This window comes from Calypte anna, chromosome 4B (genome assembly GCF_003957555.1).
Source record: "Calypte anna isolate BGI_N300 chromosome 4B, bCalAnn1_v1.p, whole genome shotgun sequence".
Taxonomy (NCBI): Eukaryota; Metazoa; Chordata; class Aves; order Apodiformes; family Trochilidae; genus Calypte; species Calypte anna.
In genome coordinates this window covers 6,728,526-6,755,731 of record NC_044249.1, presented here as the reverse complement: position 1 = coordinate 6,755,731, position 27,206 = coordinate 6,728,526, and the positions used below count along the sequence as shown (strand labels likewise).

General features: G+C 36.9%; 1 protein-coding gene across 1 annotated transcript in view; it reads right to left on the bottom strand.

Moving 5' to 3' along the window:
• Nucleotides 1-406: 406 nt before the first annotated feature.
• The window catches only part of HHIP (hedgehog interacting protein), a 72,716-nt gene continuing 45,916 nt past the window's right edge, over nucleotides 407-27,206 (bottom strand). The window contains exons 5-13 of the mRNA XM_030450781.1: nucleotides 23,008-23,159; nucleotides 22,389-22,562; nucleotides 20,759-20,902; nucleotides 19,732-19,853; nucleotides 17,624-17,747; nucleotides 16,829-16,959; nucleotides 16,150-16,231; nucleotides 4,537-4,685; nucleotides 407-3,256 (exon numbers count right to left, since the gene is read on the bottom strand). Of these exons, the coding sequence (XP_030306641.1) occupies nucleotides 3,063-3,256; nucleotides 4,537-4,685; nucleotides 16,150-16,231; nucleotides 16,829-16,959; nucleotides 17,624-17,747; nucleotides 19,732-19,853; nucleotides 20,759-20,902; nucleotides 22,389-22,562; nucleotides 23,008-23,159 (1,272 nt within the window). The 3' untranslated portion in view covers nucleotides 407-3,062. The remainder of the gene's footprint in view (nucleotides 3,257-4,536; nucleotides 4,686-16,149; nucleotides 16,232-16,828; nucleotides 16,960-17,623; nucleotides 17,748-19,731; nucleotides 19,854-20,758; nucleotides 20,903-22,388; nucleotides 22,563-23,007; nucleotides 23,160-27,206) is intronic.

The following is a 27,206-nucleotide window of genomic DNA, read 5'->3' as shown; positions in this document are numbered from 1 at the left end:
TCAGGGCAATTACTGCAGTTGCCCTTTTTATATTAGCATCTTGGGTGGCTAGGCCTGGGGTTTACTCACTCTTTTAAACAGTGTAATTTCTTTTGATAAATAAGAAGCTAGGACTTTCTGTGTCTTTCTTTTTTCTTTTTTTTCTTTTTTTTTTTTCCTTCCTTTTTTTTTTTTTTTGAGAATAGTTTTTCCACTGGGATTTCCTGTGTACCCATGTGGGCTTAATGCAGATGCTTGCTCCTTCACATGACATAAAAGATTATTTTAAAATGCAGCAAAACTCCCACAAGCAATCTCCCCTCTGCCTCTAATTTTTACTGAGATCACTTCTTAGTTTTGGTGGAATGACTAAAAAACTATTTTTTAAAAATAAAATAAATTCTTTTGTTTAAATTTTGAAAGCACAGCTGATACGAGTTTTTTACCATAGAGTTGAATGAGACCTGTATTCAATTATTCATGCAGCTTTTACTGGAGTTTTATTTTCTGATTTCACTAGTAAACTAAATTGTCTTTATTATAAAGAACAAAACTTTAAGATCATTCCTATCCCTTCTCTACATATCCTTGGCATATACTGGGGATCTTCAGTTTATATACCATCCTTGGTATATTTAAAGTCTTTTTAGTCAGTGAGGAAAAAAAAACTATCACATCTCCCCAGCTGGTTGTTGAAAATAATGCATCACAGTGGAGTTAAAGTTGGTTTTGCTTTAAAATATATATAATTAAAGAAAGTGTTAAAGACGTTATCTCTGTCAGATATTTAAATGCTGCTAAAATACTTCATCGACTTTTCTTGCTTTGCCAGTTATGAAGAGTGTAATAAAACTGTGCTATGTGACAGATTTAGCCAGCTGGCTCATTCATGAGAAGTTCACATTTTTGTCACCCATGTTGAATAAGGGAAGATTAGATGCTAAGGTCAATTTACAAAACTGGTTGTCAGGACATTTTTTTAATTGTAAAACTTTTTGTGATGGAATTCAGGGAAAAGACGAAAGGCAGAAAGCAGCAGAGACAAAGAGCTGCTATTAACCTACAGATGCTACCGTAGGGTTCATTTTCAGATTGGTCACACTGCTGAGCCAATGGAGTGTTCGTGTGACCAGAAGGGACCACCCTTTTCTGGGGTGAGAGGGCAATTTGGTCTTCATGCTCATTTAATCCTGAGACGTCTTTCAATGGACTGGCACTTGAATCTACTTTGTGCAAAATTATGCATGCACTTTTTAATGCAGAGCATTGTTCACCGAGCACTTAACCAAGGCTTCTCAACCAATTTCCATTTGGCGTGAGGTCAGTCAGAAGACAGGCAAACATATATGGAAGGCAAATGTCATTTTCTATCCCCTCTGAGCTGGAATGCGTAAGACAGAGAAATGGAAGTATCAGCCATGTTGTACTTTCAGATTTAATACTTACTAACTCAAGACTGACAACTTTATAGAAAGGAAAATCTGTTGCGTGTCACTGCCCTGGAGAGGTGATTTTGCTACTGGAGAGTAATATAGCCAAAGTCTTTTAGATCTTATTGCCAAAAAGTGTTGTAAAACATTGAAGCATGAGCAGCTGCTTCTAAGAACCATAGGATGTGCACACTGTGGCTGTTCTTCTTTCTTTTCATAGCCAAGATTTTATAAAAGCCAGGTAGTGCAAAGAAAATCCGATAGTCAGTAGGTAGTAAGCAAAGAAACTGCCAGTAACACCCTAGAGATAAGGGGGCATCAGTTCTGAAGATGTATCTAATTAGACTATTAATACTTTAGAGAACCTGACTATAGCATGTACACCATATTTATTGATACATTTACATAAGACTCAATCTTATGTTAGCTCTTCAAGGAACATTGACGTTTAGAACCACCTTTGGTGAGAATCTTTTTATGTTTTGTACAAGTGACATCTTGTACAGCCAACACGTGCTCACGTGAGCTCTCGTCCAGGGAGGTTCTGTTCAGTGTGAAATCAGCAGCAGTCTACTTGTGTCTTATCTGGCCCGCCCTGTTACAGTGAAAATCACTTTATGAACACTTTTAACATACGCTGGAATTTTATTATGATTGGTTGGCAGTTGTGTTTTTTCATCCATTGTAAATTAATACAAGCTGACACAAGGATACATTTCTAGATTAGATCCACAACACATTAAAGAGTGTGTTTGCTCTCTCTTTCTCCGTCTTTCCAATAAAGATGGTGAAAAATGTAACTAGTATTTTACAGGACATGGTAAAGCTGTCTCATCTAGGTGATGTCTATATTATAAAAATAAAATAATATAAATATGTAACATGAACCCAGTGCCCATTGTTAAATAAAATATATGATAAAAAGCAGACCTTCTAGGATGACTGGTTTTGAAATATGTGAATATAATTTAATTATTAAACACTTGAAACAATCTTGATATTAAGCTGCGATAACCAGATTTTTGCATCTATGCTAGATAAAGAAATGCTTAACATTCTGTAATAGAGTTACATTGACAAAGGTGAAGGTTACAGTCTTACAATGAATTGCCTAGATAGGAATGCATTAAGGAGTTGTCAAATATTGTCTCATGATGTAGTTCAATTCACCTTAGGATCTGTTACAACTGGATTTTATAAAGTCCAGCAGTTTATTCAGCCATGTTTAAAATCTGCTCTCTTGTTGCTATGATCAGATAGGTACAGGCAGGAGATTTCTGGGGTGTCAAAGAATCCATTAAGACATCAGAAAAGTCCTTTGACGAAAATGTGTTTTACAGTGGAATTGCTTTGTAAACTATTTCTCATGAAGAAATAAATAGAAAAAAAAAATTCCACTAGCTGTAAAACCATGTTTGTGATAAGTGCGTGCGAGGGTATGTGTGCACGTATGGGGTATCTCTACGTCTGTGGAGACAGACAGAAATATTTACACACATAGAGAGAATTTGTCTGGACATTTATGGATTTTGTACTTAAATTAATAAAGCAAATCAAATCACTGGTATTTGTTGCAGGATAACAGTCTTCTAAAAATGACAGGGTTCAAAACAAATGCCCGTTGAAAGTGTAGCTTCCAAATAGTCCCAGAAACTATACAATATAGCTGGTTAGATCCAGCAAATAGGATGTCATGTCTAGGATCTGATCAAGAATACCTGCCCTTGTCACTCTTCGGATGTTTCTATCCACTTGTTCACACTGGGGGCCAAGATAGCCTTTTTTACATAAGCATTTATTAGGCCTTACACAGACACCTCCATGTCGACAGGCTGGGTCACATTTTGCTGTGGGTAAAAAAAGAGTGATTTTCTAATTTGTTTCAAGCATCACAAACCAAAATGATACAGAACATGTTCATTAAGAGCTTCACTAAACTTATAAAGCACGTGAATCAAAAGCAAAATAGAAAGGCTTAAATATTAGAAGCTTAGAAAGCATATTTTTCAAAGTTCTAGAATATTAGGGAGAGGAAATAATTTTCTGTGTCTGACAGGATGTTACCCAGGACTGACTGAAACTCAAATAGCAAATTCCTGAAAATGTCCCATTCCCATATTCATGCTTGATTTTGGATTGCATAGAACACCCATCTCAAAAGGCTTAGGCTCCAAATGCCTTCTCATTTGAGGACAAGGCATGCAGCACACTTAGATCTTTAAGCAGTGCTGATCTGTCTCATCTCATTTCTTATATTGGCAACCCAAAAAAGTCCTGAAGTTGGAGAGACATTTTAGCACCTGGCCATCCACAAGCTAACAAGTAGTGAACCCCTTTGTGTGTGCAGAGTTCTGCACTACACACTTCCCTTAGCAGAACAGACTACAATTTGCCACAAAGATGCACTCCTTTGGCTCTTGAATTACTTCACTTGGAAAAAAAATTAATTCCCTTTAGAAAAAAACCCCAACCAAACAAAAACAACAACAAACAAACAAAAACCCAGAGTATTTTATTGACAGCTTTTATCAGTTCAGTTTCTCTCACTCTTTAATAAATCTCTGAAAACTTACCTGTAGAGTTCTAGGTTAATCATCTTGCTTAAGTTTTACAAAAAAAAAAGCTATTTTGTGTTAGCAAAATTAATGATCAATAACTTTAGTTGTAGAAGTATTTTTTTTCAGGGCCATATTCATAGCACTGTGATATGTATGTTCTTTCTTTTTGTTGTTTAATGTTCTCTCTTAAAATAAAGCTATACTACTGATTTTCAGATATTTATAGTACACTATATAAGAACATGTTTCTTGATTTTATTCAGGAGTTTCTTAATAGCTCTCGGAGAAAAGTGATGCCTTGTAAGGTAATTTTTCTTATTTAAATTATAACAGTGTGAGGCCCAACCAAGCACATCCCTGTTAAGTGCTCTGTGGGATTGAATCTATCAGATTATCTATCAGAGAGCTGTAATTTTGCCCTACAATTCGTGAGATCAGTATTTCTTTAGTGTTGTCCTAGAACTGATGGTCAATGACATCTATTGAAAATTTCTCTCAGCAAATAACTAAAAGCAGATTATGACATGTCACTGGTTTTTGCAGTTGTTGCTATGAATCTGTATACAAACCAGTTCTGCAGAACTCTCCTTCCCAGCCTTGGTTACAGCAGCATTTTCCTGTGGGAGTGCAGTGCCCATTCCGACAGTGCCTTGAGCATTCAGATGTCAGTATCTGTGCAGGTTGAGCTGTTCTTTTGCATTCTTCAGGGATTAAAGGCCTGAATAAATACATGTGAACCAAGCAGATAGTCAGGGTCAAGGAGAAAAACTTTGGTTTTGTTTTGTTTTTATTATTATTAAAGGCCTGATTCTCTTTCATGGTGTTATCAGTGGGAGAAATCTGTGTTGTAAGGGGATTGGTCTTTTTTTCTCAGAAACAGGTAAACGTAGAAAGGATATATAACAGTGTGATTTGCTATTCTTTTATATAACAGCCTTCAGAGATCTTCTAGAAGATTAAATTATAGCCACTGACAGTTCTTGAAGCTTGAACCTAGCAAAACCAACTTACTAAAGAGCCTATCACTATCTCTAGATAATACCATTATTAGATGGGCTAAATTCTACTGATTGGGTGGCTTATTTCTCTAGAGAGCACAGATAGTCATATAATTCAGTCCAGAACTGGATGGGATCTTTTTGCTTTTGTAGGTGATTTATATTTCCAGTTGTATGATGGGAAGAGTGATCTGAACAGCAAGTTTTGTGTCATGTATCATGACATGCATAATAATTTTTCAAGACTATTACCTCTGTCTATGAACTCAGTTTGAAATTGCAGATCTTTTATTTCTATAGTTTCATGAAATCATATTTGGATTATGCATTCCAGGTGCTTATTTAAGCACCAGGAAAGACTTTTTCACTATGAAGGTGACTAAGCACAGTTTTCCCAGAGAGGGTCTGGAGTCTCCATCTTTGGACATATGGAGAATCTGCCTGGATATGATCCTGGGCAGCAGTCTGTAAGTGCCCACCCTTGAGCAGAGGGCTGGAGCAGGTGCCCTCCAGAGATCCCACCTCAGCCATTCTTTGGGTGATTCTGTGAAATATATGCATGAAGAAAATCCTAGTTCAGCTGACTTAAAATATTTCTGACAGTTTTTTTATTGGAAAACTCGATGCCAAATCTTACATAATGCAATCTTTTTCTGTCAGCCTCTACAAAATATTTTGGTTGTCCAGTAGCTTTTTTTATTTACAAAAGCAAACCATTAACATTGTTAACAAAGAATGTAGTGCTACAAGTTCCCAGTAGAAGTACAATAAGTTGAGGAAATAATACCAGGATCTCCCAAGAGATCTAAACAAGTAATTGAGTGGAAGCATAATGGCAAATTAAGTTAGTGACAGTACAAAATTATTCATTTTCAAGGAATAATTTGAACTACTGCCATACATTCCTAAGCTTGATTTTTTTCAGGACAAAGATTCTAGTAGTTTTGTAGAGAGCTCAGAGAAACTTTGGCTAAATGTCCATCTTAAATCCAAAGAAAGCAAAACAAAATTGTACGAGAAAGAATTAGTAAAAAATAACATTGTTCATTAGACTGATACCGGCACTAAAAAACCAGTTTTATGCAAAGAGCTGGACCAGCAACTTTTACACTGATTACCCTGTCAAATATTAGAATCTTGAATTGATGCTTCCATGTGAAGAAAAGGATAGTCATTGGAGTTTGAGAAAGAAGGGGTATGATGGAGGTACAGGAAACAGTGGCAGAAGAAGAGAGGAGGAACATAAGGCATTCTTGTTGATCTCCCATGTAAATATCAGAATAAATATCAAGGGCAAAATAAGCTAAAGAAAATAAAATTAACTAGTAGAGCTCATGGCTTCTAAGATATCTATGAAGCTCATGTTCTAGCAGGATTTTAAAAAGCTATTTCCATGCACAATGGGACCATTCAGAGTAATATGAAATAGGTGTCCTGGTTCAGGGCAGTGGTGTTCGGGAAGCAGGGGGGTTACAGGGGTGGCTCCTGTGAGAAGCTGCTGAAGCTCCCCCGGTTCCAGTCCCTCAAGGCCGAGCAGATCTGGGAAGCTGGATGTGCCTCTGCCACTGACATGTTCAAGAAAGGGAAAAGGAAATGACAAAAAATATAGAAAAAGAGACCTGGAGAGGAGGAGAAGGAGAAGAAGGAGAGGAGAAGGAGAAGGAGAAGGAGAAGGAGAAGGAGAAGGAGAAGGAGAAGGAGAAGGAGAAGGAGAAGGAGAAGGAGAAGGAGAAGGAGAAGGAGAAGGAGAAGGAGAAGGAGAAGGAGAAGGAGAAGGAGAAGGAGAAGGAGAAGGAGAAGGAGAAGGAGAAGGAGAAGGAGAAGGAGAAGGAGAAGGAGAAGGAGAAGAGAGGAGAGGAGAGGAGAGGAGAGGAGAGGAGAGGAGAGGAGAGGAGAGGAGAGGAGAGGAGAGGAGAGGAGAGGAGAGGAGAGGAGAGGAGAGGAGAGGAGAGGAGAGGAGAGGAGAGGAGAGGAGAGGAGAAGAGAGGAGAGGAGAAGAGAGGAGAAGAGAGGAGAAGGTAATGCCAGAGGCCTGGGGAAAAGGGGGTGGGTGAAGATATTAAGATCTGGCCCTGTTTTCTCTTTCTCCTTGTCCATTAAATTAATTCTTTTCCTTCCCAAGCTGAACCTCTCAGGTTTTTGTAACAGGGGAATGCAAAGCTCCCTGTCCTTGTCTCGATCAAGGAGCCTTTGGGTGGATTTTCATCTCCCTGTCCCACAGTGGGGTGGGGGCTGAGGGAGTGGAGCCCTGGTTGGTACCGGCTGGGCCCAAACCCTGACATAGGGTAAAAATATTTATTAGTACTCATACCTAAGAGTATAGAGGTATACCTAAGTATATATATAGGTATATATATACCTAAGTATATATATTAGGTATACCTAAGAGTATACCTAAGTATAGAAGGCCCTTAGTAGCTGACTGGGCTTACATTTTCCCTCCATTTTGGCATGAAGCTCGTTATGGGTACATTAGAGGGACTCTTGCATTTTCTTTAGAAGCAGAGTAATAGTGTCCAGGCTCACTGGTTTGTTCCACCACAGCACTTTGTCTGCTCAGTCTTAATTGCTACCGTGGCTATTTAAACACTCACACAGAAGAAGCAGTTCCCCAAAGGTGTCTAGGACAGAAAGAATGTGTGTATGCATCTTTATTGTAACACCAAGTTCTAATTTCAAAAGCACTCCGAGAAGCAGACTTCAGGTTCTGTATTATTTAAGGGCTTTGAAACATGTTTTGACACCTTTCGTGCAGCACATTTGAAACCCTTTCTTTCAGGTTTTGTGCTTACTTATTTCCACAGCTGTCTTTTAAATATAATGCATTATTTTTCTGACCTGTAAAGAATTCCAGTTCTGTAGTAATGAGTGCATTACATATGATCTAGTTACGACTATTCCTGCACTTAAAAATTACATGTGACATTCACAGGCAATGCTGCTTTGGAAGGAGTTCTACAAAACTGTATGATTTTTAGTGAATATTTGCTCAGATTTAAAGTAAAAAGATCTGTGTTCTAATCCCTGCCTCTGGAAACAGAACCCTAAATTTGAGTTGCTTACTTTATAGCCAGCTACATATGAGGCAACATTCTTTCTTCATCTGTCTCTGTTAAAGCCCATTTATTTCAAGTTACTTTAAATGGGAGTCTTCTCTTTTTCTTGTTTAAACAGAAGTAGAGTACTCTGTTTAGCAGGAAGCATAACCTCAGGCTTCTGGAGCACCACTTGGAATGAGCTCCAGGGGCATATCTTTAGCAAAGAATGACCTCATAAGTCACAGATATATTTTATTTGTGAAGATAATTATTTATTTTATTAATAGATATAAAATACTAGTCTGTGATAATCCTGGTATAAATGTTGTTTTTTTAAATATTATCTTATTTGTATTTAATTAAAGAGGCAGAAATTGCACTTTTTGGTATCTAGCCAAGCATGGCTGGTCAGTTTTATGATTTAAAGTTTTCTAGTGCTTTTGGTAATTGTGAATCTAACCTTGCCTTCTATTCTACCATCAATCAATAACTTGCACTCATCAGACTCGGATAACATTTATTAATGGTGGGGTGGAGTAGAAACAAAGATGGAAAAAATTCTCTTTGGCAGAGTGCCTTAGGAGAAGAGGAATACAAATGCAGCTGCAGCAGAATCCTTCTTGTGTGTAAGAAGAATTACTGGTTTTCCTTAGCTGTACTGTGGGAAAAGCCATGCTTCTTTCTCAGGATTTGATTGCTGTTATGGTACCGACACGTATCAAGAGAAAGTCTCTGCCCCTCAATACTTACACTTTGCATTCTTAAGGCTCTGGAGGGTGGAAATTTTCAGGCTCTGGATAAGTTGAACTGAATCTCAGAAAGATAACAGAAGTCTTGAAACTGACAGTCAGGACTTGATCTTTCCAGCACTTAGACAGGCCTATGATTTTGTTTACATAACTAATGCTTCACTGTGTCTCTTGACGTGGAAAATAGGGGGGGAATAGATGAATCCACACTGTGGGCTGAAGAGAATTTTTTCCTGCTCTCCCTCAATCTATAAAACTCTAAAGGGTACAGCTTGATTACTCTTACAGTAAGCACTAGTTGGTGTGCAGAAAGTCAGCCAAAAATGTGGCTGATAATGAGTATTTATACGGTCTGTACAATTCTAGTTATCTTAAAGAGCTGTTCATATATACAGTACAGTACACTATATCTTGCTTGTTAAAACATGCTTTCATGAAACTGTGTAACAACTCCAAATGTATGGAACATGGAGGAAAAGCTATACTGGGGGCTGGGGCCCTTGCTGGGTCCCTTCACTGGAGTGTGCAGTGAGCTGGGAATTTTTGACTTTGCAACGTGTAAAATAATTTTTGCTGCATTACTGTAGCTATGATAAGAAAGTAGCCTCTACTGTTATGGAAGTCTAATATGCTTTAACAGATCAAAACTCATCCCTGAAATGCTTAGGATCTCATGGTTTTTTCAATACTTCTCTTCACAGTTTCTCTAAATGCACAAGAGTGATTTAGTTGCTGGCTTTCTAGCCTGTAATTCAGACATAACTAAATCAATGCAAATGGAGGGTCAAATTCAGCAGTAATACAATGGTACTGAACAGAAAAGAATTTGTCCATCATGACTTTGACACAATATCAGAATTCTCTTCTTTCCCATTAAAGTGAAAAAAAAACAAAACCAAAAGAAACTAAACAAAAACCCAAGCAAAAAACAAACCACCAAAACCAAAAAACCAAACAAACACCAGACAAAATTCCTGATGTTTAAATCTGAACAACGTACACAGCCATAGAAATCCTGATTGTGGTACAAAATTAATGGAAAGAATGTTATGCTTCAATTAACTGCACACAAGATATTAGGTATTTGAGTGATACTTAAGTATATCACCAGAATTTGTGCATCAGTTGTTTGTCTTTTTTCCTTTATAAGGGAAAATGTCAAGAAAAAAAAATTTTGTTTTACTACTTGTCATAGACTAAATTTACTACTTGTCATAGAATAAATATAGCATCTCTGCAGGTACAACTTCTAAAATTAAAAAGTATACCTTCAGTCCTGGGAGACATGCCAAAAGCTCATTACTTGTCTCCAGATTTACTACACGGGAATAATGTGGAAAAAACCTCACGGCTTTTAAGATTTAAACTCAGCAGCATATCAAATTTATTCTTATATGGTATACTTGTTCATGACCTCTAGTCTTAAGAAATTCTGGCCTGTTTGAAAACTAGTCCCTGGTGAAGGCTGTATCAATGTTAAGAGCTAAGAGGTCAGTGCAACTGCTAAACAGTTTGTATTACTGTCAGGGTGGTCATGAAAACAACACCTGCTGCATGAGCACTTGGCAGCTGGGTCAACAGGCACTGTGGGAATTTATCAATTTAGGGGGCCACTTGCAGAACACTTTGACTGATGAATTGGGAAAGACTGGCTTACTGGGCTAAAGCTGCTCTATTATGTATGACTTTCATTAGGATGGCTGAGGCTTCCTGCAGGCTCCAGAAAAGAAGCAAAAGATAAACTGAGCTGGTTTTTTTCCTTATAAAGTGATAAAAAGTGAGAACTCCTTAATACCCAATGGTAGAAAGGCTAAAAAAAAAAGGGGGAAAAAAAGCAAACCAATAACAACCCAAAACAAACCAAAAATTTTTACAGTCAGTGAGCTGTGATGTGATTAAAAAAAATCCTTAGGTTTTTCCATCGTGGTTACAAAGGAGTTTTTGTGAAGTACTTCTGTAAAGTGAAACTCTCTGGACTGGTATTCACAAAAAGCTCTAATTTCTCTTTAGTGTCTCTTATGGGAGCAGTAACCACGTGTGGGTTGGTAAATGAGATAAGAATTTTGCATGCTCTGGCTAAACTAAACATAATTACACATTAATTCTGGCTTTCCATTGCCTCAAATGACTTAAGGGATAGTAACTTTCTGAAGAGAAAGAAATCATATGGCCCACCTGGGTTGGTGAGAGCATTCACCAACAAAATAGGTTCATTCTACCCAGAGTTACCAGTAGTAGCTTCAGAGTACATCTATAACCCAACCAAAACTGAGTAGCTTGATGCAGATTTGTCTAACACTCTGTGTTTCCCAGTTTCTGTTTCCATAGTAATGGAAGTCTTCAAGATGGCTGCACTTTCATAAAAGCTGTTCTGCTATCATACCATCAAACACGTTTGACTCACGCTAAAAAAATAAAATCACCAGTGTTTTTGTCAAGAGCCTGAACAATGTCAAAACTAGGTATGACCTCGATATTGTCCTGTAGTGTTTGAAATGAATGTGCTTGGAAATATGCTCCGACAGCGGAAATCCCAGAAGGTGGTGATGGAAAGGATGATAAGTGGAATTATGTATTCTGGAAGGGCATGAAAGACGAGGAAGGTGGTTTGAATCAAGTTCAAGTTTCAATCCAAGGGAAAGCAGCTATTCTGGCTGTTGACACGAAACACATTGAAATCCAGATCTATAAGGTGTTATAAGGAGAGGAAGAGGAAACTTTGTGTGTAAGGGCGCTTACTTAAGCTCTGCTTGCTTTTGTGAACATCATCTGCTGCCTCCAGTGAGCCATCCTGGTCAATATAATTATTCAATAATTATTCATTCCCTATGGAATAATGTTGTCAACAGTGGCAATCACTTAAAAATTTACAGGGGACAGAGCACCAAGTGGCAGCCATCTCAGTTTTTCTGGGTTTTGCTTCAACTTTGAAATAGAAATCTTTTTCATTGTCCATCAGTTTGAGTACGCTTCTCTGAATCTCCATAATGTTATCTGTAATTTACTTAGAGATAAAAGTGTTCATAACAGAAATATCTAAAAGAAGACTCGCAAATCCACATCATGGCTGTCCTGTCACCTGCCATGCCTCATTTTCTTATTTCTTGGTTTGTCCCTCTCTGTCATTTTCAAAGAACATCTAGTAAAGTTTAAACTACAGCTGATATGAGCCTATCAACAGACACTTCTTAAATAAATATGCATTTTAGTATTCCCTTCAGCTGCTTTTCTGCTCTCATTATGCTAGAAAATTATTACGTTTTTTGATGGTTTTTGTCTCCTTTTTTCTCTTTTATTGATTAACAGGGATATTTGTACCTGTACACATGTTCTGTGTCATTGTTTACCAAGTAATTTTTTATACATTCATCCTTTTTTTCCTAATTGATATTGGTATGTATTTGCAGTCATAGAAAGACCAAAAAATTACAAAACAGAATGTAGAAAAAAATGTTTTTTCCTCTTTTGGTCAGAAAGACAGTTTATGAAATTAATTTAGGTTATGAATTTAGTCTATTTGCACTGGCCTTCAGGACATCTGACTAATCCTACCTTTTAGTTAGTTGAGAAGTACCTGCATTTTTTCCCTATGTTTTCTCAATAGGTCCTAACCCTGGAAAGCAGTTTCCTTGTGATAGCAGTTTATAACCATCAAAGAATTGCTGTTTTTCAAAGACAGTCTTAGGAAATTCTTTTTCTGTCTGCTGTTCTATCTAATTCACCTACTGCTGGTTTTACATGTTTGTAATTCTTAGGATTTCCCACATGTACTCCCATCTCAAAACTGAATATGCTATTTTCTATACTCTTAACCCTACAGGTAACAGGTAGTATATGTGTACATTAGGAAGAAATCCTTTAGTGTCAGTGTGGTGAGACTGGCACAGGTTGCCAAGGTAGGCTAAGGATGCCTCATCTCTGGAAGTCTTCAAGGCCAGGTTGGATGGGGCTTTGAGCAGCCTGGTCTAGTTGGAGGTGTCCCTGCTCATGCATCAGGGCTAGAACTGAATGATTATTTAGGTCCCTCCCAACCAGAACTATTCTATGGTATTCTGTGGTATTCTATGATTTTGCAGCAGCTCACATACTTTGTCTTTACACTCATTTGTAACTTTTCTGTTTCTGATTATTGCTTTGTTGTCTTAAGAGCTCCCGAGTGCTACTGTACTGTTGTAAGTACCTTGTTACAAATATAGGGATTATTTAATTCTGTGCTTTTGATGTGAGGCCCTTTAGTTATTGACAAGAAGAATTTGGAGGAACTGAAGTAAAGGTTCCTGTGATACCTTGAATTCTATGCTTTGAACAGTGCCTTGACACTGTGCCTTGAACAGTGCCTTGACACTTGACACATCCTCTAACAGGGATTCAGAACCTCTGTGTTGCAGCATTTATCAGTTTGTTTAACACCTCATTTTTATCCCATGTGATGGACTGTTCTAGGATAGGACTTTTCCATTGCTAATTATTGGAGGCCAATGCAAAAGATACTTTGGATTATCCTTATCCTCTGATCTAATGTTTCAGCCTGCCCACTTTGTTTGAATTTTTTGCTATGGCTAGCAGTATCCAAGAAGTGGATTTCCTCCTTAAACCACATTTTAGACAAGGAAATGAGGGTCATGGTTATGTTTGTGATAACTTTGATCATGCAGTAGTTTTCTACGAAGATCAAAAGAAACGAAATTGCTCATCATCATGTAACATTACTTAAAATAAAAGAATAATTCCACAAGCCTGTAGCAGCATATTAATGACCATTGGCAGAACACTGGGTTTTGCAGGAAGTTATTAATTTCCAGCAAGAGGCTACCACAAGGAATAATGATGATTTTGTTCTTTTGCAGTGCTTTATCTATGGAAGGTGCTTCCTGTTAATTGATGAGTCTTCCAAGTAAGTAATTAATTCCTAAGACATGACAAATCAGTACTGTGATGACTTTGTTTATGCCTGATGCTCATAGCCTACGTGTCACATCTTGATTTTGTGTCCTAGAAAGCTTACTTCACTAGGGTTTACTCCTGTATTTGATGTATTTGTATGGCCTATACCATGGGGAAGACTTGAAAAGGAACAACACAATATTAACAGGAAACAAAAATGAGCATGTGCAAAAAAATCAATATTTTGTTCATAAATCTTTACATGAACATTGCCAAAGCCATGGAAGTTTAAAAATCATTTACATGTGTAATTTGAAATCATCATGAAATGGTAAATAGAGCTGCAATGTTGTTTTGTGGAAGTTAGTCATTATCTTTCAGTTAAAAGCCTGCAATGGTGTGAGACTGAAAAACAACAAAACTCAAGAATTTGCCTGAATGAAAATTATCCTGTTTCCAAAAAGTGTTACCAAAATCTATATCCCTTTGTCACAGTCTGTTTAATTTCAACTGTGTGCCAATTTGCTGAAGTATTTTATATTTTTCTGGTTACTTTCACCAGTAACTAGACACAGTCTTGACCCTTTTCCATACATGAAAACAGCCAACCATGAGTGCAGCAATGGGAGGTCTGGCCTTTCAGGTATGTCAGCTGAAGACCACCCTACTGGAAGAGGTAACAAGAACAAAAAGCTGAGGTCAAACAAGGCAGCCCCGTGTAATTAGATACTAATAGTGGATTTAGGGTGTAAAATTCACTTTAAAAATACACCAACAGACTAAACAATCCCAGTAAGAATGGCAGGTTTTGTTCTAAAAAAATGTTTTTAATACCAGAAAGCATAAATAAAACATATGTAATAACTTCACTGGCAGATTGCACTAACCTGCAGTAACATCTGCTTCCAAATTATTTGGCATAGGTTTGGGATAGTATAATTATAAAAACATTGAAACTCTACTGTAACTTACAGTACAGTGTGGATCCACTTTAATGAATTTATGGTTGAATTAAGTTGTTGTACCAATAACAATTTTCAGAAATTAAATTCTGACAAGAAAGTTAATTCCTCTCTTCAACAGTCAATAGCAAAACCAAAAATGCAAGGCTAACCATGTGTGATGCTAATAGAGAAACATGCTGAAGTAGCTGCTGAGCAAATAGCCAGTTGCTTTTGCAGGGTAGGAGGGAGTCAGAGAAATTAATATGAAAAAATTCATTTCTGATGGCTGCTCATTTTGTGCTCACTGCTTTTGGTTTTGCAGGATGGATTTGGTACCTTGACATGGCACTGCCTTGGTCTATTAGAGCATCAAGATTGGTCATCAAGGAAATGGTATTCCTCAGCTAAAGTGAGTATCTGCTAATCATCTTCTCTTACTGTTCCTGGGGTCCCTGGCTCACACTGGTGTCTGGCTTTTTGCATTCTTCCAGATTCCCTAATATTTTCATAGCTCTAGCTGTTTTCCAAAAAACCTGAAAGTTATCATCTCAAGAAACGAAACTCTGGTTTGATAATTTTCATTTATCCTCATTTTACAACTGGGAAATTAGTCTAACTAATTAAACCAAGTATCTTAGTTCTGTTTCTCAGAAATAATTTGAGTGGAATTTATAAGCCTTTTGGAAATAAGGCTTTAAGGACTGTCCCAGGACAGGTTTCCCTTGGTGTTTCAAACCTCCCCAGGGACAGGCAGGTAAATCCAGGGGCATGGAAGGATATTGAAAACTAGTGGGAAGTGGCAAGTCACACCCACTGAGGATTCAGCCCACTGTACTCTTCTCTGTTTGTGGTATCTCCTGTACAACAAAAGAGATGTTTGGGAAGGACAGAATTTGTTCCCCTGAGATTATGGCTAAACTGAAATTGAGGAAGTGAGGCTGGAACTGACCAGGTATGGCTTGTCTGCTGGCTAGAGCTCACATTATTTTCTGTAGTAGCTTTTCAGTATCCAGAGCAAGTGTTGTAAGGCAGTACCAGCCTTGTGAGCCAACTTCTCTGTGCACTGTCCCACCTCAGTGGCAGGGAAGGGAGCAGTAACACTGGGGAGAATTTCAGCACCTGCCTTCCACTGCTATGTAACCTCTGGTGTATCCACCCACAAGTCATTTGGCTTCAGAACTAGCAGTAGGATGTTTTACCTGTACTGATCCATGGGTTTCCATGTTAAATATGTCTACACTTGTATGAAAACATGCAAAGAATGTGAATCTAGGTGGAAAAGTGGGCAGCATTTAGCATTAGTTAAAGAGTGAAAAATTCCAGAAGTTAGTGTTTACACCTCTGTTGTTCTGACATTCACTTTGCATGAGACAGAGACTACTTTTAGTGAATCTATTCTACTTGCTGCTGCTTGTATATTTGCTCTTAGGAAGTCCCCCACACTGAGAATGTCCTTTCTTTTTGAATGTCAATATTGTGTAATCCAGCTATTTGGAAAGTGCTACATTTACCTTTTGTTGTTAAACTGTTGAAAGAAAGAGTGGTTCTAGTGAGAAATGTGATGCTCACCTTTTTGGGTCAATGATCTTGTAGAGTTTCCCGCTGTGAGGCTGTGTCATAGTTTTGCTGCTTGATAATATGTAAATCTCACCTGTGAAAAATGCAATGCCATAAATTAGTTCTCCTTTCTTGAGATGTCAAATACATGACTTTTGTGATCTAGCTGTATTTGCAAGATGAGATTAAAAAAACACTACAAGAAAAACTCACTGAAATATACAACAGAATCATTGTTATCTGAAAATTAAAATTAGTACTTTCCCCAAATTTGTTGCTACAGTGTGAGAGATTATCATGAACATTTTTTGTTTCATAATATATAGAATTAGTTAAAAAATAAAACTGGAGAGGAAGGGAGAAGAGGGAGATCATTGTGATCATGCAGTATCTTTGCCCCTTAAGTCTGTAATGTTCGGAATAAAAACAAACATAGGACACTTGGTGTCACAGTGGGTGACACAGTTCACTGAATGTGTGAGACAGTAAGGACCTGTGCCCCTTCCAACAACCCATTCTCTCCTCATTTCTTACATGGCTGATAAGGTGTAGTTTATATCAGTGTAGCCACCTTTTGCAAAGGAAAGAGAGCCTTTAGATGTTTTCCTTTCAAACATTTACTATAATTTTGAAGGGTTCACTAGGCATTACTGATACAGGTTATGAATGAATAACATTTTTTTCTACTTACCTAATTCATCTTCACCAAATCCCAAGACAGGGCCTGAAAAGAAACCTCTACATGAACCAGTGTTGCCAAGACAGAGGGGTTTTTCTTGCCACTGTTTGGTTGCAGGATTCTGTTGCAGTGTTAAAAAATTTCTATATTCAAAAACACATAAAGCAAATTGTTACATTACATTTTGAATAGAAAAGTTTTCACTGCCCAGACATACAAGAAAACATTTGCTGCAGGTGGTTCCATAGATAAATCTCTGCATTTCATCATCATATGGTTTCCTGCTTGTTGTTTTCCCATGCTTAAAAAGCACAGCATTTCCCTTCCTGTCATCCAAAGATTTCAAAACTGGGTTCAAGCTCTACTAACAGCCTTTGGAATACTGAGCTGTTGGGCGTGGGCAGACTGCCCATTGATTTTGCTCCATCAGTGGTGTTTGCATAAAACCCCAAAAGTTGTCAATGTTATACTAGTTGGACCTGTTTGGGAAACAGTTCCACGATGAACCCATCATATCAATGAACCCTTCATAATGTAAACAATGCACAGAAACATTTGTGGAACTAAAATCTTAAGAGTGCTCCAATGTGTCTTTTTACTTTTTCCCCAGGATCATATATGTTACGTATGTAGCCATTAATTAGAATGCTGTGCTGTTTTATTTCCAAATGTAGAATTTAATCTGCATTGTTACACTGCTAACTGGGAAAATAGACAAGACTGTCGGTGTTCCTTTATAAAGGAAGCTCAATAACTAAATATACCTTACATGAATTTATAAGTAATAATCAGTTAGAAGAAACGTACCCATTGCGGTCTCCAAAGACATAACTTCCATAGAGCCTTTCAGACTGGCAGCCTCGATAGACAAATCCACCAACCAGGGATCCACTGCTGAATGGTTTAAATTCTAAAAGTGATGGCTCGCTTTCTAAAAAGGAACTACCGTAGCATTAGATCATATGCAGCTTCATATTCTCATTCCCATGTAAGAAAATGTTGCTTCAATAGCAAATGTTGCTTCAATGATTCCATTTAACCATTCATCAAGATTCAAGGTGTTTTGCAGGACATGAAACATGTAAGGCAGAAAATTTTAACAAGGGCTCTTCGTGAAACAATCAGGGATTTAGATAGGAGAGGCTGTAATTGCTTTCTTCCATGTGCACAGGCTGGGAGAATAAAACTATGTAAGGATTAGGTCAGACTTTCATTGAAGTTGATGTGATTACTGCTATTAACTTTAAAGAGTCAATACAGTCTGCAGAATGGATCTCTTGAACTTCAGGAGCACAATTAAAGCCCCTTCACTGTTAAGTCCTCCCAGCATCTAAAAGCAGAAATTCCAGTAACTTTCAGCAGATTTTGTTTTCAAAGCAATTCAATGGTTTGAGAAACTCCTTTAAAAAAACAGGTTTAAACATGGTATGTGTGTTGTGTCCCATAAATGAGTAGTATTGCTGGTTGTAGCTTTTAGTAGTAATTTATTTTATGCTACTGTTGTAGCTGCAGTCCCTAAACATACTCTTTTCTCCTTTTTTACAAAAATGCAGAGTTCAGTCATAACGATCAAATCCTAAATAGGGTAAAAGTAGGCTCAACTTGATATGCTAACTGCATAATTTTAAATTAAAGCCACTGCCAGCAGACCTTTTTGCTATATATGAATTTTTTTTTTAGTCAGAGGGCTATATGCAAGTCTTTGATAAATGAGTTTCCCAGATTATACTACAGGGGCAAGAGCTAAACTTTTATGTGGAAGAAAGAATGATGAGCTCTTTTTGTTGAAGCAAGTGACCAACAGCATAGTATTAATATTGGCAAACTGTTCTGGATAGACACAATATTGCTTAGTTTACTCTCCAGTCAGAATTCCATAGGAGCAGTGGTTTACCAAATATTATTCTTTAGTTTGGCTTTTCTAAAATGAACACAGAACATACAGGCAATAACTGAAGAGAACAATTGCATTTCACTGTTGTGTACTGCTCTGCCAGCCAGCACAGCTTCTTTGCTTTTAAGTAAAGTGCAGGTGGGAGAACAGGGATGTGAGTGAAATCAGAACATGCTGAGTTCCAGGCGATAGACCAGTTCTTGTTGTTTTTAAGCATCTTTGGTATTTGTCACCTTTTGCCACCATCAATTTACAAGCTGTTAAATGGTTGTCCAAGGCAGATGATAGCTCAGAGGAACTGCCACCTGACTTGCCTGAACTAGCAAGCAATCTGAGTGAGTATCAGAGTTAAACATTAAACTAAAACTGGGACTGATGATCATACCAATCCAGAGAGTACAAGAAACACTTCAACATTTAAATCCCTAAGTATGTTTATCTTTTTGTAATCTAATCTAAACTCATTGTTTATTATGAAGTAGTAGTGTAGTACATTTTTCTAAGTTGTTTTTATTTTTAGCAACTTTAAACAGAGTTTAGTCATTCCCCTGTTTGGTTGTGATCTGTTGTTGTCTCTCTCACTTTTTCCTTTATAGGATGCACATTGCATGAGGTTTCCATTCTGAGACTTAAAAGGTATTTCTGAAGGGCTAAGAACACATTTTCATCACTTCCTGATATTCCAAAATCTTTTCTTTATGAGCCACCATAGGCTGTAGCAGTGAAATCTTTGGCAGAGTAGCTACTGGCATATCTCTTAAATCTTATTTACACAATGTTCTACACCAGCAGAAACATAGTTGAGTTGAGTTTTGTTTTTCCTTACATCTTTTATCTGCTTGTACCATGCATTTTTTTAAAGTTCTACCTTTTGTAGGTTACCTAATCTGTCTATGCTGGAAGTCACCTGTTGTACCATGGCTATACAGTCCTTTATCTATTATTTCTCTGCTTTATTTTTCTTATTCCATGGGCACAGAAACCAACTTTTCCCAGTAGCTTTGCCCTGGCTGGAACTTACCATAGTCTTTACCCTTTATTATTTGTAAGATTCTTGCTGAAGATCTGTTCTTTCCATTTGAATCTGAGCAAAGTATAGTTAAATTGATATTTACATCTGTTGGGTGTCGGTCCACAGCACATCTGTAAAAGAAAATATATAGGAAAATCCACAAGATAGGTGAGGTCATACTATATGAATCTCTATCAATAGGATGAAGTATCTCATTTTGAAGGATTGTTTCTTTGTGGTGCCTATTCATTTGAGGGACCTATTTCTCACTGAGTCAAAAGCATCTGCTCATCAGGTTTCTACACAAGAGATAATATACCTTTCCCATCCCTGCACCACTTTTTATATCAAAAGAAGTAAAATTATTTTTTCATAGTGATAAAATCTAGTCTGCTTAACAGCACCTGAAACAAATAGTGCTCCAACCAAATGAAATGAGTTGACTTGTATGGTGAAGGAATTCTGGACTGTTAAATAGTCCAACAATCAACTCCTTATTCTGAACAACTTGATTTACTGATTTTTTTCCAAACCATGACTTTAAATGTCACTTCAGTATTACCACCCACCTAATTTGCTGAATTATGTGTTGTTTAGTTAAAGCCTTGTTCTACTCCTTGTTATTGTTTAGATATCTCCGGATGTTCTCATTTGTTTTCCATCTGCCTTTTTTCCTCCAGATTCTGCAGCTCTAATTTCTCAGATTCCCATCTCAGCTGTTCTTTACCAAGTCTCTGATTTAAGTTCTTTTATTTCATCAAGTAAATCATTTTACTATTCATTAAAAATAAAAATCCTTTACTTTGTTTCTGTCATTCCAGTTTTCACTTGTAAGAGTAGCTCATACTTTTCTTCCCCTCTGCCTATGCACATTTGTTTGTAACTGTGACATAGATGTGGCAGTGGAGGAGTGGATGATTTAAAAAGCTCACAAGTGCCTTTATTGTTAAACTTTTTTTACCCTGATGTATAAAACATTTCTGGTTGAAACCAGGATCTGCTCTGGAGTGATTCAGTTTAACTGCAACTTACTTACCGGCCTGGATTGTGAAGTCCATGTGCAAATATCTCAGGAGGTTGGTTTGTGCTATTAAAATGTGGGTTGCTCCATGGTATGGAGTAAGGGACATTGCACAGGTCAGTATTTACATCAAGGCGCAATACAGAACCTGTAAAATCACTGAGAAAGTTGGAGGATAAAATAATTGTTTTTAAAAAGTATTTTATTGTTAGATCTAATCAATATAATACTATGGTGAACCAGCAAAATAAACCATCTGCTTCACTGAACAATAACACCTGGAGTGGTTTTATGGTACATGCAAATCCAAAGAATTTTAGCAGAACCCATCAAAAATTCAGTTTGGCCAATATGTTGCCTTGATATGTTAACACTTGGAACTACTCTGACCCTGCTGTTGGGGAGCTACTGGGTAATAAGAGCAACTTTCAATACATCATCATTGTGTGATGACTTAAAACTGAAAGCTGTTAACTCTTTTATACTGTATCTCCTCCAAAGTCACTATGGATATAATCACTATAGCATGACATAATGCTTTTTGCTAACACTTTGAATCCTTCTTTTGTATTCAATGATTTCTGATTTCTAGTCACATTGCAACCCGAAGTTTATTTATACACGAATTAAAAGAAAAAAAAAAGAAAAAAAAAAAAGAAAAAAAAAAAGTAATTTTATCACTTGAATGGAGGTGTTGGTTGGTATTCTTGGTAAAGAATCAGAACTTTCTTGTCATGTGAAACAGGACTGAGGTAAATGTTTTGCCTTACAGTCACTGTTGTGACGAAGGAAGGGAGAAGGACAAGAATGCAGATGGCATATTAATGCATCATAAGTCCTACTGCAAACACGAATAGATGTGATATTTAAATTGATTCCTTTCTGTCTTCCTTTACAATGAATTTGTTTCAGTCTCCCCTGGTTTTACAGTAATTTAAAAATCAAGCATTGCAATTGCTCTCTGGCTTTGGTTTTAAGTATATCCTCACTGCAAAGGGCAGGAGCATCTGCTATTCTGCTGAGCCAAACAGGCCTCTGAGAACAGCAACTCCTTTTAGGCCTGTGAAGGCTCAATACCTCACTTGCTCTAAATTAAGGAAAACATTGCAACACTAACAGAGCAAAATGAAACAGAGGGGAAAAGCAAGTTGAGAAAATTGCATAGGTAGAACCAAAGTAGGATTTCTTCATATGTTCTCTAGACATCTTACTGAGTGATGCAGAGTTGTTACTGGCTCTGGTATGTGTTCATAGCCACTTTGTTAGAATGTTTCCTCAATACAGTTGTCCTGTTCAGAGAATAATAGTTTGGAAAAAAGAAATCTAACCTGTGCTTAAATTGCATGGACTGGTGAGTATTTAAACAATATTTACTGGTGGTAAAATATTTACTGGTGGACTGGTGGTATTTAAACAATATTTAAATTGTTTGATAGCACACAGCTACAAGATGTATTTAAGCAGTAAAACCACTCTGCAAATCAACAGTTTGCTAAAACCAGACACTGAAAATTGTGGCATTTAGTAGTAAAGCAAGAGGGAGTAATATTTATCTGGAACTGATGATTGCTTTTGAATCTGACCCTAAATACTGTACAAAATCAGAGGACAATAAGAGAAGTCCATCCATTGATAGCTTTTGTACCTTAAACCATCCATCTCCTCCATATCATCTAGAGTGATCATGCCATCTCCAAGAAAAATGTATAGGAAACCATCTGGGCCAAATAGAAGCTGTCCTCCTAGGTGTTTTCGATGCAGTTCTGCTACTTCTAAAAACACCCTTGCTGTTCTCATATCAACTTGGTGTGGATTTTTCCTGCAACATAAAGATACAAACACAGTTTGCACAGTTCACTATCATTGTTCTTTCTAAAAATATACTTGAGTTATTCAAACTCTGCTTCAAGATGTCGATGTTGTAACTTGGTGGAGAAATGTCCAACAATTAGTTCTTAGAAATTCAAATTTTCCAGCATTCCCAAAAATACATTTTGCTACCTATAAGCAGTAAGTAGGAAAAAGCTGTGATTAAAAGATGACAGAATAACAAACAAATAAACAAAATTCTTTTAATAGAGTAAATCAGTGTTCTTACTGGTGTTCCAAAACTATGGTTTGAAATAAAATCAGCAATAATTTTTCCTCAAGTGCACAAGTATGCCCATTGTAAATCTGATAGTTCATTTTAGAAATGGGAAATAATAAAATGAAAAGGTTGCTGAGATGTACAGCATCTGTGAACTTTAGACTGTGAGTCATACCTGGATACTGTGTATTCTACAACCCTAAGGATGTGGTCATGAGGTCCAATAGCCCACCGTTCTTGGTTGGTGGTATAAGACACATACAGCTTTCCATTTTTCTTGTAATTGGGATGGAATGCAAGGCTTAACAGTCCTCTTTCATCTCCTCCCTGCAGTCAAATGAAAAACACAAAGAATTGTGAAGTTAATTATGTTCTTTATTGTGTTTCAGCTGGAACCAAAAAGAAAAAAAAGAAAAGAAAAAAAAGGAAAAAAAAAAAGTTTCTTTCTTGTGGATAATCTTTGCCCAAACTCTTTTATTTCTTTCCTGACTACTGCATAAAAAGGATTATAAAACATTTCACTTTGGGGAAGTCTGTTAGAGTTAGAACAAGACAATTGTCTTATGTAGTTATCTATGCACAAATCTCTTATGCCACTTTTGTGGAGTGATTTGTGTACGTAATCTTTGGGAAGCCATGAGGACAAGTTTAAGTGTTGTGAAGGATTCTTTGCTGGGTTACTAGGTGCTTGTAATTTGTGGAAGACAAATAAAAAGATCTATAATCAGCAGTCACTTCTAATCCAAGTATCCAAAACCTAAAACACAGTGCTGGCTGCCAACTCCCACTGTCTTGGCAATATGTTTAGAAAACAGTTAAATTGCTTGTGTAATATGTAAACCTTTGTTTTACCCTGGAGGCAGCAACATCAGTTGTCACAACTATGGTGGTCTGTTCATCATAGCCAGTATACTGTAGGTAATAAGCAGTCTTGGTCTCTCTGCAGAGAAACCATAGTTCTACATGTGGTCCTTCCATGGAAAGGTTTCTGTTATTTTTAAAAATAAAAAGAGTCAAATCTCCGAACAACTTTCTTTTGTTACTATGTTTGCCACAAAGATTAGTAGACTTATATGTTAAGCATCAAATCCATGTAATGTACTGTGACAATGCAAACACCCCCTGAACTTAAATAGAAGGCAATTTTCCCTTTGGCTTCTAAAAACATATGGAATATTACCATGCCTAAAATCGTATAAAGGAGAATAAAACTGCAGTTCTTTTGCTGCTCTTGAGGTAATACAGAGAGGGCAAGGCATAGAAATAGGCAGAGGACATAATTAACAATTCAAATTCAATTCACATATCTGATTATTCACAATCTGATAGTTGTTCTGCTGTTTAACTCAGGGTTTCCCAGCCTCTCAAAACCAGTAGCTCTGTTGTAGATCAGAGTGCTCCAGTTCTGCACCCATAAGGAGACAGCATTTTGCAACTCCAACCACACCCATGATAACTAATTATGAAATTTTAAATTATAAGAGAGAATGAAACTTTTTAAGTGTGTTTGTAATTCAGAGTGATGGATGGGCCTGTCTTCCTGTTGAAAGACGTTCCGCAAAAGGCCTAATTGGGAAAGTGCACAGCTTTAATTTATTTTAATTCAACATGATTGCCATACTTCCTTTTTAATCACAACCATCAAAGAGAAACCTGAGTCAGAAATGGAGATGTAAATAGGTGGAGAGATTTCCATACAAAGAGAGCTGTACAATGAAATCTGGATCCTGCTAATTTAGAGGCAGCCAACGTTTGCTAGTTTGTTTGCTAGAAAAATTTAGTTTCAGGGGGTTATCAGAGAGGTTAGTTTTGAAAGTCTACTTACAGCTGCCAAATCAGTTGCAGTCATCATGGATGAAGGGACTGGTAATGTAGCTCTTTCTTCTTTACAAGCCAAAAATAATTCTGCAGCTGACTCTGAACTGATTGTAGATATTATTGTATGAGTTTCTAAGAGTTTTGACCAAGTTTGTCTGATAGAGTCTGAAGCAAAGGGAGGCAAATCTGTTGCTTTGGGAACAGTAAGGCATATTTCTAAGATTCCTGACAAATGATTCTATCTGCTGTGCCCAGACAAAGACAATCTTTTTTTCTTCTCCTGAGAGATGAGTTCATCTCATTTAAGGGCCCAGGAATGAGAGTGAGTCACACTGGGCCTGCCATTCAAGGTGAGTTTTTGGAAGTATTAGTAAGAAAAGATCTTTCTGTTACTAAGCTGAAAAAATTTTATTTCACACTTGATGTCATGGGAACAGTCTCAGTGTGAAAGTGAAGTTGTTGAAAGCATAAACAGGTGAAAATTAAATTAAGAGCTTTTAAAGAAGTACACATGAAGCAACAATTTGACAAATGACTGAAACCTGGGGCCTGCAATGTATGTATGAATGCAATGCAAGGAGTGGTGAGTTGTATTCAAGGGATCAGGCCAGTGTTTCTACTAGTTCCTATCTTGCATGTTTCTATTGGGCTGCAATATATTACCTTGTTTGTAGAATGTAACTGTTGCCCTATGGAAAATCAAGCTGTTTTCTGTTTTTTCAAACTGAGCCAGACACACCATGTTCTAAAAAGTCCATTTACTCTTGCATTTAATAGAAACTCTGGAAATGTCCCTCTAAGATGATTGAATCAGTGCAAGATCAAACCATTAGCTGGCTTATGGTCAGCTAGAAATCCAGCTGAGTTTTTCCATGCTCATTTTTCTGGTTTTGGAAAACAATTGCTCATGTGTACTTTCAGCTTTATCATTAGGAAGCAAACCTGTTGATTCCTTTCAAATCACTGCCACAGCTTCCACACCTTTTGAAATAATCTCTATGGTGCCAGAAAGCAAATAGTTTTCTGTAGTGTTTTGTCTGTTATATTGTGTAGTAAACTGAGAGGTTTCTAGCAGAATCCCTTACACACAGTCATTTTGGTACTGTCAAACTGAGTAATTCTGTACCAAATTTTGAAAGTTCAAATTTTCCCAATAGAATAATCCACACTTCTATTTTTTATCAATGGACTTTTGATGTCTGCAGTGAAACCAGCATCCCAAGCTTTATGACTATGTCTTACAGATACCATGTGTCAAATATCTCTATCTTTCTTTTGGCAGCATAAGAACTTCTTACCATCCATTTCTTTTCAAGTTTCTCCTTAGATGGAGCCATCACCAACAAACTGTACATGACATAGCAGCTTGTATGAGATTCTGCACAACACAATTTAATGGAATAGCCATTAACATTTGTCAGTTATATAAGGAAAGGCAAGAGAATGGAATCTTTGTATTCCATTGGGATGTCTGTTGCAGACAAAGAATGATGGTTGGCTGAAATGAGTGTTAATTACCTAAACATACTATGGACTGGGGCCAGGATGAAATCTCTGTTGTAACAGAGCCTGGAAGCTCATGCTTCCCATCTCTGCCTATGCTGCTCTTCAGCTGGACTGCTCCTATCTTCCACTTGCAGTAGTTGGTGAGTTGCACCAATACTACAACAGTTTCAAAATCAATTTTCCTTGAGCCAGATCAGCTGAGTTCTGTGAAAGGCAAAAACATTCCCTTAAAATCCAGTTTGGTCTAGTTTAGGACTAGAAGCATGAGAGTAATTTAATCTGAATCATATTATCTTAAGTAAGTGCAAAGCCAAGTAAAGATTAATTGTATGCATTAAACTTTAGTAGTTTTTATTTATTTTTATTTTTATTTTTTAAACAGTTGGTTAGGTACATTATGTCAGTTCTAAAAGTTTATTACACCAGTATGTATTCTCAGCTGAAGTGTATTTTTAACATGACTTTTTGCATTGTAATTTCTGTTGTAATATACTGACACTTGTAAAAGTCTGAAACAACACTTTGTATTTTTACTAACACTAAGAGGAGTAATTGTTGCCCATGAATACTGGGTTTTTATAGAAAGGCATCATTTTCACATAAGCAATCTTTAGAATTGGGCTCTACTTTCAATCTATATTTTTCCAAATGTATTCCAGTATATCTCTGTTATTATATTTATGGAAGTATTATTATATTATTAAGGTATTATACTTTTTCTATAACACAGAAACATATGCTGCAATTATTTTTAAGGCTTGCTGCCATTTCACTACATCAATATATGTATTATTTCCTGTAGTAAATATTAATACATGGGAATGCCCTAACTGGTATTGTTAACTATTTCATTAAAAACAGATGATATTGTAAGCATTACCCTTCATTACATAAGTCTAATAGTAATTAATTTTAGTACATGAAACCAGACATGACCACTTATTTCCATGACTCTGTTGGGCTCAACAGTAAATAACCGAGGTAGCAGATTCCAAGTGTTGCCTTTAAAATTGATTTCATAGCTTTTTCATCTGTACAATCCAATCTTAT